The sequence below is a fragment of the Lagopus muta genome, chromosome 28, assembly GCF_023343835.1.
Source record: "Lagopus muta isolate bLagMut1 chromosome 28, bLagMut1 primary, whole genome shotgun sequence".
In the NCBI taxonomy this organism is placed as follows: Eukaryota; Metazoa; Chordata; class Aves; order Galliformes; family Phasianidae; genus Lagopus; species Lagopus muta.
The window spans coordinates 1924601-1935795 of record NC_064460.1 but is presented as its reverse complement, the minus strand read 5'-3'; the positions used below and the strand labels follow the sequence as shown (position 1 = coordinate 1935795).

Genomic DNA, 11195 nt, shown 5'->3' with positions numbered 1-11195 from the left:
CACACACACACACGTGCACAAATGTGTCCCCATGGTGCTCACACGTCCCTGCATACACGCGTCCCCACGATGCATGCACTTGTGTGCACACCTGTCCCTATGGAGCACACGCATCCCTGTGCACATACATCCTATCCTCATGCACACACGTCCCTCTGGTGCACGCAACCTCATGCACACGCGTGTGCCTATGGTGCACAAACCCCCTGAGCATAAACATGTCCCCATGCTGCTCACACGTCCCTCCATACACACGTGTGCTTCTGTGCAAACCTGCCCCTACGATTCACACGCATCCCTGTGCACATACATCCTCCTGTAAGGCACACAACCTCACGCACACATGCGTCCCCACGCTGCACACGCATCCCTGCATACACACCTGCCCCTATGGCTCACACACACCCCATGCACACGCATCCTCCCCTCACACCCACATCCCCCCTGCAGCACACACACACATCCTCATACAGACCCCCCACCCCCAGCCCCCCCGTGCACCCATCCACACACGTGTGTGCACACACCACCAGCACACACACCCAAAGGGTCGGTTGAAGGCATCCGGCGCAGCTCCCGAATGTCACGTTGCCTTGTCAGTTTGCTGGTAATTAATGCAAACTCCGGGGCCGGAGTCCCTCTGGACTCGTACATCACTGCCAGCGCCGGGCTGCAGAGCAGCCCCTTTACCCAAGTGCTGTTATTAGGGGAATTTTATATGTATTAGCTGTTGATGCACATTAATACATTAAAAATGTCAGCGGTGGAGGCCAGCTAATTGTCTGATTTAAATGTCTATTTGTCAGCGGGTGCCTCAGGTAGGCATGAGGTGAATGTGCAATGAGCCCCCCGACCCTGTGGGGTGGGGGTGAGCCCTGGGGGGGCACAGGGATGGTGGCATGGGGGGACATTGGAGCGCAGGGTGGGGGGCTGCAGGTTCTGCTGTACAACGGGGGGCGGCGGGACCCTGCGCCCGCCACCCCCCCTTGATCACTGCCTGGCTGGGATGGATTTCTCCATCCGACATCCTCTGAATCCTTAATAAATGCTGCTTGTCCAGAGAATTAATCCGGGGCAGCCCACAGCCATCCATCTCGTCACGCGTTGGCATGTGGTGACGGACGGCCCCGCTGCCGCCCCAGCAGTGACTCAGCCGGGGGGGCCATGAATCCCCCCAACCTCTCATGGGGATATCCCCAAATCTCAGTGTTGTCACCCCCCGCTGATGCCCTGCTGCTCCTCACAATGGGGCTGCAATGCTAAGGAGACAACCTCAGGAAAACAGGGTGCAGGTGAAACTGAGGGTCCCCAAAGTCCTCCCCTGTGTCATCTGCTCCCCAACTCACCTCATCCTGAGCCCAGCACAGCCACAACATGTGGGGCCGTGCCCCCAGCTGCCTCATCAGCAATTAGCAGCAGACGTTAATGAACCTGGGTGGGCAGCAGGGGGAGGTGTGCCATGCCCAGGAGGTGCTGGGGCACAAAGAGTGCGCACTGGGGAGGCACAAATTGGGGGTGGGTACACAAGGACAGGGCTTACACTGAAGACAGGGCTCAGAATGGGGACAGGACATGCACTGGAAGCAGGGCGCAGGGACTCCCTCCTCCGGGGGGGGGGCGGGGGGGCAAATGACAAGGTGCCTGGCCCCCATGCAGGCAGCAGGTGACACTTTCCACCTGTCACCATGCATGCAGGCAGCATCGCCCTCCCACCACCCTCAGGACCTGTTGAGCCACCTGCAGCCCCCCCAGGCCATGTGTCCTCCCCCCCTCTCGCTGCTGTTGGTTTATTTGTCTCCATTCAAGGACAATTTTCATCCAATTTGGGCCCGGCATACGGCCTGGCTTTATTGCAAACACACCCTGGATGGAGCGCGGCGCCCGGGTGCCTCCGGCCAATCTATATTCATTTGCACAAGGCTCCCCCGTGACCACGTGCCGGGCGCCGACACACCAATCTGTCTGCTGGTCCCAGTGCAGTGCAGCAACTGGGAGGGAAGTGACTTGGTGATGGCACGGGGAGAGGGACAGGGACGCCGTGTGCTGGGATGGGGCACCGAGCGCTGGAAGCTGTGATCTGTGCACTGTGGATCACAGGCTGTGCACAGGGGACCGTGCGCAATGTGCGCCGTGTGCCTTGCGCTGAGAACCCTGCGTGGTGCACTGTGCACCAGGAACTGCACCAGGGCTGTGCACTGCCCACTGGAGACCGTGCACAGTGCGTGGGCACCGTGTGCCGTGCACCAGGAGCACGGAGGGCAGTGCACACACCGTGCACTGGGTGTGAGGCGCTGGGCACGCTGGGCTTTGGGGACAAGATGTGACCCTGCCTGCAGAGGCAGATGGTGACCGTGCTTTGGTGCCCGCCAGACAGCCCCCCCTCCCCGTGCCGGCCCCGCTCGCGGCCCTGGGGCTGCAGATCATGCATTTATTCATGCTCTGCTCCCCAGCTCCACTGCCAGCCCTGAGCTTGTGGCAGGGCTCGGCACCCCGCAGCGTCCCCATAGCTGCTGCAGGACACGTCCATCACCGCCGGCCCCACGTAGCCCCGAGGAGTGTCATCCCCACTTCTCCTCATGGCATGGGGACCCACAGCCACTACCCCCCATCCACCATGACAAAGTGGGGCACCTCCACCACGGGTGCCACTGGGTGGGGCTGAGCTGCCCTATAGCTGTGAACGGGATCCATCTCCGAGCCTCCATCCCCCCCATCTCCCCACCACCACCGCTGCTCTCTCCGGGGTTGACCTTTCCCTCCTGCTATTTTTACTGGCAGTGTTTGCACTGCACTCCCTCTCCTCACAGCCTGTGCTGGGGCTGCAGCTGCCCCTGGGTGCAGCGCTGCCAATGGGACCCCAATGGGACTGGGAGTGCTGGGAGCAGCCGGGACCCCTCGTGTTCCCATGAGTGGCTCCTTTCCACCGAGCTCCCTTTCCCCGTATGCCCCCAGCTCTTGCTAATTAGCACTCAGGCTTCCCCTCGCGGCCTTCCTAATTAATTCGCTGTTGCTGCTCATTAAGATCAGCCAACAGAAGGGCGGTGATGGCGGTGGGACTCCGATGTCCCCATCCCCAGGGGACAGCTTGGGCAGCATCGATCGCTCCCGGACCCCATCCCCTCTGCGGGAACTGCTCCCACTGCTGTAATTTGTTGCACAAACAGCGCCGGGCGGTTCAGGATTGCATTGATCCTCCAGCATAAAGGGCCCATAAATCCGTCGTGGAGCCCGGCTGATGGATCGGCGCCCTTTGGAGGGAGCTGGCCCAGCCTGCAAATTTAAAAACTATCCGGATAAATTACACAGAAAGGAGCATCTCCCACCACCCGTGTGCCAGCGTGCATCTGCACACATGCATGCACACACACACATGCACACAGCAGGCATGCACAGATGCAAATGCACACAAGACACGGTGCATGCACTCACATGCATGCATGCACACCTGCAGCCCCCCAGCTCGCATCCCTGCATGCACACATGGGTGCAGAGGGATGGCTGCAAGGACATGCGTGGGCCCTGCAGGTGACAGAGGGCTTCCATTTCAGGCTGTGTCCTTCCCCAGTTGCAGCAGTGAAGACACTGGGGGCAGCCCTGCACCCTGAAGGTGGAGGGTGAGATTTGGCTGTGCACAAAGCAGTGGAGCCTGTCAGGGTTTGAAAAGAGCAGCCATAAATTTGCTCCCCCTGGGGTTGTGAGCTGCGTCCCCACCCCAGCATTGCATCCATGAAGGGAAATCCAGTCCTCGGGCGCTGCTGCTCTGCTGGGTCTAGTGTGGCTGAGCCTCCCCAAAATGAGTGGCCCCCAGAAATGGGCTGGTGGCAGCAGGCATGCAGGGACCCCAAGGGGGGCTGAAGATGGAAAGCTGTGGGGGGGTCCCGCATGCATGCACACTCCTTGTCCCCAAACCCACTGCACCCATTTCATGCACACGGAAATGCACGCGCACAGCACGACCCTGGCAAACTCACACCCACGTCTTGCACATCTCTGTGCACGCGTGGATGCAGACACAGCTCCATGCACAAACAGAGCCCCGTGGGCACACGCATCCCGTGCACTCACCAATGCAGATGCAGCCCCGTGCACACACACACCGAGCCCTTCACACACAGGCACGCACCCATGCAAACACACATCCCTGCACCAGCATCCCCCTGAGCACACAGCCCCACGCACACATCCATGCACCGCACACAACCTTGCACGCACGCAGCTCTGCACACACACATGCATGCACGGACCCGAGCTCACCCTGTGTGCACGCACACGGAGCTCTGCACACCCATCCTCATGCACTGACATGAGTCCACACACCCATGCACACCCACCAACACCCACAGAGCTCTGCAAGCCCGTGCACCCCCACGCACACCAGCACCTCCTTGCACACGCACTCACCCCCCTCCCTGCACCCCCTCTTTCCCACTCCCTCCCTCGCCCCCCCCCCCTCCCCCCCCCCCCCCGCCCGCCCCCGCCCCTGCCGTGCCCGGTGCCGTCGGGCGGAGCGGAGCTGCGGGCGCGGTGCGGTGCGGTGCGGGCGGCGGACTCGGCACGTGGCTCCCGCAGCCGCGGGCGGCAGGTGGGCACCGGCGGGCACCGAGGGGTCCCGGGGGGGGCTGGAGGGGGGGCACGAGGCCCGGTGGGACGGCCCCGACAGCGTCGCGCAGCCGCCCCAGGAGCCGCCGCCGGCGCGCACAGAGAGAGCGGGGACGCCCCCGGGGGCCGCTGCCGGTACGGGGGTGCCGCTCTCGGGGAACTTGGCGAGAAGTTCCGTCCCGGCTCCATCCCGGCTCCGGTTACATCACCAGCTCCGGCACCGGCTCCGGTCCTGCCTGCTCCATTGGCTCCACCAACGGCTCCGGTCCTGGTTGCAGCGGGAGCTCCAGCCCCGACTCCGCTCCCGGCTCGGGTCCCGGCTCCACTCCCGGCTCCGCCACCGGCTCTGCGCTCCTCGCCTCTGCCAGCTTCAGTCCCGGCTCCGCCTGCAGCTCCGCTCCCGGCTCCGGTCCCAGCAACAATTCCAACCCCTTTGCTCCGTGCCCGGCCCCGCGCCCGGCCCCATTGCTCCCGGCCCCTGTGCTGTCCCCATCCGTTCGTCTCTATTCCTTCTCTCATCCCTGCCCCATCCCCATCCCTCTCCTCAACCCCTGCTCCTGGTCCCATCGGTCCCAGCTCTGTTCCTGTCCCCATCCCCGTCCTTGCTGCTGGCTCCAGTGCCAGCCTTATTCCCGTCCCTATCCATATTCCCGTCTCCATCCCTACCCCTGCTGCTGTCCCCAGCCCCGACCCCGTCCCCATCCCTGCTGCCATCTCCAGCCCCGCTGCTCTCCCCATCCCCGTCCCCACCACCACCTCCATCCCCATTCCTGTCCCTATCCCTTCTGCTGTCACCATCCCCACCACTATTTCCAACCCCATCCTCACCTCCCTCACCGTCCCCATCCCCGCCACTCTCCCCATCCCCATCCCCGACCTCATCCCTGCTTCCGTCCCCATCCTCGTCCCCGTTCCCACCTCCCTCCCTGCCACCAGCTCCGTCCCCACCGCTGTCCTCATCCCGCCCCATCCTCGCTCCCAGCCCGCTCCCTGCCGCGCCGTGAGGCTCAGCGGGCGGCCCCCCGCCGTCCACCCCCCCGGCTCCACCATCGCTCCCAAGGGTGACGAGGACCTTCTGGCACTGGCTGCCTCTCGGCTGAGCCGCAGGAAACGCGTGGCCGGGGCGGCCGTCGGCGTGGCCATGGTGCTGGTGCTGCTGGTGGCCATCCCGCTGCTGGTGCACAGCTCCAAGGCGGCCGCTCACTATGAGATGCTGGGCAGCTGCCGCATGGTTTGCGACCCCTACCCCGAGCTGCCTCCCGCCTCCCCCCCTCCTTTCCTACCGGGGGCAAAGGGAGAACCGGGGCGCAAAGGGCGTGCTGGCGTTCGGGGCCCCCCCGGACCACCGGGACCGCGGGGACCACCAGGTGAACCGGGTCGACCGGGACCACCAGGACCTCCAGGGCCGGGTCCTGGGGGGTACATCCCCTCCTTCTACAGCCCCAAGATTGCGTTCTACGCGGGCCTGAGGAAGCCCCACGAGGGCTACGAGGTGCTGCGCTTTGACGACGTGGTGACCAACGTGGGCAACTACTACGAACCATCGAGTGGCAAATTCACCTGCCCGCTCCCCGGCATCTACTTCTTCACCTACCACGTCCTCATGCGCGGCGGCGACGGCACCAGCATGTGGGCTGACCTCATGAAGAACGGGCAGGTATGGCACGGGACCCCCAGCAGCTCCCACCAGGCCCCCGTGTCCCTCTTCACCCCCTTTGCCCTTAGATCCCCCAGCCCCATCTCTCCATGTCTCCACCCGGCTCCTCCAGCTCTCTTCCTGCTGCCTGCTGTCCCTATCCCTGCTCTCCCGTTCCAGTTCCCCCAATTTGGTTTTTCCATTTTGTTTCCTCCCATCTTGCTTCTCCAATTCTGCTTTACCCTCATCCTGGCTCCCCCCAGCTTTCTGTCCCAAATTCCTGCCATCCCAGTTCATATATTTTTTCCACCATCTAAGTCCTCCATCCTGATTCCCAAACCCATTCCCTCTTTCCCATTGCCCTACACTCATCCCCACTCATCCCATTTCCCCAATCCCCACTCCCTCATCCCCATTCCCCTACACCCATCTTCATCCTATTTCCCCAATCCCATTCCCTTCATCCCTATTCCTCTGTCCCCATTCCCCTACACCCATCTCCATCTTCATTTCCCAATCCCCACTCCCTCCATCCCCATTTCCATCCCCATTCCCCTACACCCATCTCCATCCCCATTTCCCCAATCCCCACTCCCTCCATCCCCATTTCCATCCCCATTCCCCTACACCCATCTCCATCCCCATTTCCCCAATCCCCACTCCCTCCATCCCCATTTCCATCCCCATTCCCCTACACACATCTCCATCCCCATTTCCCCAGTCCCCACTCCCTCCATCTCCATTTCCATCCCCATTCCCCTACACCCATCTCCATCCCCAATCCCATTCCCTCTATTCCATTCCCTCCATCTGCATTCCCTCGATCCCACATCTTCTGTCCCTGCTCCCCCCAGATCCCATTTCCTTTGTCCCCACATCCCTCATCCCTTTTCTCCTATTCCTTCTCTTCTCCCCTCCGCAGAGATGTGGGGGGTGGACCAGCAGAGCCCCACAGCCCCATCCCCATCCCCACCACCCACATCTGGGGCATCAATCCCCACTTTGTGCCCAGAACTCCCACTGGAGGACCAGGGGAACACACTGCCCTGCATGGAGCGGGGTCTGCCTATTGCGGGCGTCCATCTGTGCCCCCCAACAGGCCCCAGGCCACCACCAGGAGGGTCTGCCTGCACCCTCACCCGCTTCCTTTGTTCACAGAGATGCAGCTCAGCCCTTCCCCACCTCACCCCAGACACTTTCTGTTTATTATGGGATAAAAGAGCATCGATCTGCTGTGGTGGATGCCAGGTCCGCCATCCCAATGGGAGCTGCACCCCAAGGAACCACAGGGTGGGGGGAGGCCGAGGGAGGCTGTGGGCTCCAACACCGGGGCTCTGCAGTCCTCTTTGCCCGTGGGACAGGGAAGGATGTGGGATTCAGGGACACAGTGCAGGGCCACCAAACTGGAGGGACATTGTTGTGGGGGGGGGGGGGGGTGAGGGGGGGACTCTGGCGCTGCCACCTCCTGGCACCACAGCACTGCCGCAGGTGGGCGGCACGACCTTGAGCTGCCAGGGATGGCAGACTGAGGGGATCTGGGGAGGAAAGGGGGGGGGGGCACAGAGCAGCTCAGCACCCCCCCCCCCACCCCAAAACACCCCTGGAGAGCACAGATCGGGGGGGTGGTTGTGTGTGGGGGGGTGGTCCTTGATGGCTGTGCCCCCCCTCCCACCCCTCAAGGTTCGGGCCAGCGCCATCGCTCAGGATGCGGATCAGAACTACGACTACGCCAGCAACAGCGTCATCCTGCACCTGGACGTGGGTGATGAGGTGTGTGTCAAGCTGGATGGTGGCAAAGTGCACGGCGGTAACACCAACAAGTACAGCACCTTCTCAGGCTTCATCATCTACCCTGACTGAGCACTGGGGCGAGGGGGGGGTGAAGGGGGGGGGCACCTCCTAAGGCACCGTCGTCATCCCCCCTGCCTCCCTTCCAAAGCCCCGAGGTGATGATGCCCATAGGGAAACCCATTTCTGCACCTCTGCAGGCACCGATACCTCGCAGCTCCTTTGCACACGCACAGCAGCCCCCCCCCCTTGCGCCCCCTCCCCATCACACACACATGTGTGCATGCTCACCGCTGTCCCCATGCGCCTCCCCCACGTTGCACACGCGTGTGCGCTCACCGCACTTCCCCATGCGCCCACTCACAAGCGTAAATGCTCCCTGCTCACCCCTGCATGTCAGCACCCCACAGGCACTGCGGTCCCCCCTTGCTGTGCTGTCCCCCTGGAACCCCCCTCTCTCCCCTCCCCATCCCTGAACCCCACAGTTTGTTGCACTCTGTGTTCCCCCCAAATAAAATATAATGGGTTTGGAGGTGCAGCTGCTGCCTCGGCCTCATCGTGGGGACGGTGTGGGGAGGGACAGAGCTGTGCCCCTGTCTCGTGTCACCACAGCAGTAACCAATGGGGGCACTGACACTGATACTGCCACCAGGATTGGGGACGGTCACCCTCCCCCCACACCCACGGGGACGCAGCAGCAGGACGCAGCCCCACCGCCTCTCCTCTGGGCTCCGTGGGGGCTCTGAATGAATGTGAGCATTCCCACCTCGCGGGCACTGCTGTCACCGCGTGGCCAACGTGTGCCACTGCCACCAACCGCGGGGAAACGTCGGGGGAAAGAAGACCCCATACAGCAAAGCAAAGCAGACAATATTTTATTCACACTTTTTTCAGCGTTCCCCCCCAACTCCCACACTCTTTGTGCCCAGAACACCCACACTGCCCTGCATGGAGGGGGGGTCTGCCTGCTGCAGGAGGCCATCTGTACCCCCCAGCAGCCACTTGGCCACCACCAGGAGGGTCTGCCTGTGCCCTCCCTCACCCACTCCCTTTGTTCACAGAGATGCAGCTCAACCCCCACGTAGGTCACAGTTATGAGGAGAGGCTTTGGGTGTTCAGGAGGTCCTGGGGCATGGGGTCCACCCCCAACTCGGTCATGAGCTCCCACAGCTCTGTCAGCACTGCTACAGCATCTGGTCGGTCCTGCACCATCTTCATCAGCTGCTGCAGGAGTAGGGCTGCACGCTGTGGGACACAGATTGAGGGTGGAGCTTGGAGTGAAACCCCCCTCCTCATCCCTGGGTCCCCCCTCAACCTGAGGATCCAACCCTGAGCCCAGGGAACCCCACAGCCCCCCCTACCTGTGCCTTGCTGAGGTCCGGGGTGCTGCTGGGATTTGCCATCATCACCTTAACATCCTGCTGGCCTTCGTTCCCCTTGAAGAGCTGCACCACCACCTTGTCCTGGGGGAAGATTTCCCACAGTCAGACCACTCCTAGCACTCCCAGCCTCCACCCCTCACTGAGGGGAGAGAGGAATGGGTGCGACACAGGGACCAAAGAGCCCCACAGCACACACTCACCCAGGATGGGGACAGATTGTTGTTATTGATGGCAGCGTATGCACTGGGGTCAGACTGGGGGGTCACAGCTGGTCGCCAGCGCAAGGGGGTCTCCGAGGGGACAACGCCATCAGCAGGGGCTGAGGGGACAGGTCGGGACCCCTTCCCAGTGCTCAAGCTGGCCCCCACCCGCAGGGCGCGTGGCTGGGAGATGCAAGGGGTGAGGCACGGCGTGCGGAGGGAGCTCTGAGTGCGGGGGGCAGAGCGCTGCAGAGTGAAAGGGGAGAGCAGAGCAGGATGAGGGTGTGAGGGAGGGGAGTCGGAGCTGGCATCTCCCCCTCCCTCCCCTCCCATACACACCATGTTCTTGGTGACAGAGACACAGAGAGTCAAGCCAGCACTGGAGGAGCCTGCAGGGGGATGGGGAAGGAGGCTCAGCACCAACAAACCACCCCCAGAGTGCAGAGTGGGGCGGGTTGGGGGGAGGGATAGGATGTACCTGGGGTGCAGTTCTTCTTCTTGGGGACCCTCAGCCGCATGGATGCACTCTCCTGGAGGGGACCAAGCAGTGATGTTTGGGTCCCTGCTGTACTCAGAGGTGAGGGTCCTTTGGCAGAGGGGGGGCCACGGGCGGGCACCCTGCGGGCCAAGCAGGGCCTGCGCCCCACAGTCCCCAGCACAGGGGTGGCAACAGGTGAGGGGGTGACGGTGGTCTCTGTGGGGAAAGATCACAGTGTGGAGGGGAGGGGCTTCAGTCACGTGGAGGGGGCACCCAACCACGGAGTGCCAAAGCCGGGGGGAGGAGGGGGGAAACTCACCTGCATCCAGCGCTGGAGGCGGGGGCTGCTCCACCTCTGTGTCACTGCGGGGAACAGCAGCACAGTGAGGATCCCCACCCCAAATATTGAGGGTCCCCTTCCTTGGGGGAAGGGGGGAAGGGGAGGGGGGAAGAGGGAACCCCGTGCCCACTTCCGCGTTCTGTCTGCAGCCCCCCCAGCGCTCCTTCCTGGATTCATCTCCCCCTCCCCCCCCGTTACCGGGGCTGCCCGCAGGACGGAGCGGTGCAGGCAGCGTTCGGTCGTTCTCCATGTTCCGCCTGACGGGAGCGGGTCCGCACCGGGACGCGGCCGTAAGGAAAGCGTTTCGCGGTGTCGCTCGGCCCCGGAGAGCGGTTCTCCTTCTGGGAAGAGCCGCTCACCACCATCGCGCTCCGCAACCGCGCACCGCACCGCCACCGCTTTAAGTCCTCCTTAAGGCTCCTCCCGCCGCCCGTTACAGAACTCGGCGCGGCCGCTTATTGGTCCCCGCGCGGCCAATGGGAAGCGCGAGGAGTGTGGATTGGTCCGCGCTGAGCGAATGGGGCGCAGCGCGGGGTTAGGGGGCGGGGACAGCGGGGACATAGAGAGGGCGAGAACCATAGGGGGGGGGAAAACCATAGAAAGGAGGGAGGGGAACCATAGAGAGGGATTGTTGGGGAAACCATAGAGAGGAGGAAGGGGGGGGGGGGGTGAAAATGCTAGAGAGGACAGAGGACCACGGGGAGGAAGGGTGGGGCAGAGTGACAGTGTGTGGATTGGTGGAGAGCGGCGGACCCGCCCCCCGAAGGCCCCG

The 11195-nt window shown here is 63.1% G+C and overlaps 2 protein-coding genes across 2 annotated transcripts; one reads left to right on the top strand and one right to left on the bottom strand.

The window, feature by feature from the left end:
- The first annotated feature begins 5740 nt into the window (after positions 1 to 5740).
- On the top strand, positions 5741 to 8095 carry C1QL4 (complement C1q like 4). The gene is made up of 2 exons (XM_048928439.1): positions 5741 to 6256; positions 7916 to 8095. Exons 1-2 carry the CDS (start codon positions 5741 to 5743, stop codon positions 8093 to 8095), a joined length of 696 nt encoding a protein of 231 aa, XP_048784396.1.
- Positions 8096 to 8908: 813 nt separating this feature from the next.
- Positions 8909 to 11174, bottom strand: LOC125685423 (uncharacterized protein DKFZp434B061-like). Its single transcript, XM_048928434.1, has 7 exons — positions 10622 to 11174; positions 10403 to 10446; positions 10084 to 10299; positions 9945 to 9994; positions 9606 to 9851; positions 9385 to 9486; positions 8909 to 9268 (listed from the first exon to the last, which is right to left on the bottom strand). The coding sequence occupies exons 1-7, from the start codon at positions 10786 to 10788 to the stop codon at positions 9116 to 9118; spliced, it is 978 nt and encodes a 325-aa protein (XP_048784391.1). The 5' UTR covers positions 10789 to 11174; the 3' UTR covers positions 8909 to 9115.
- Positions 11175 to 11195: the final 21 nt, after the last annotated feature.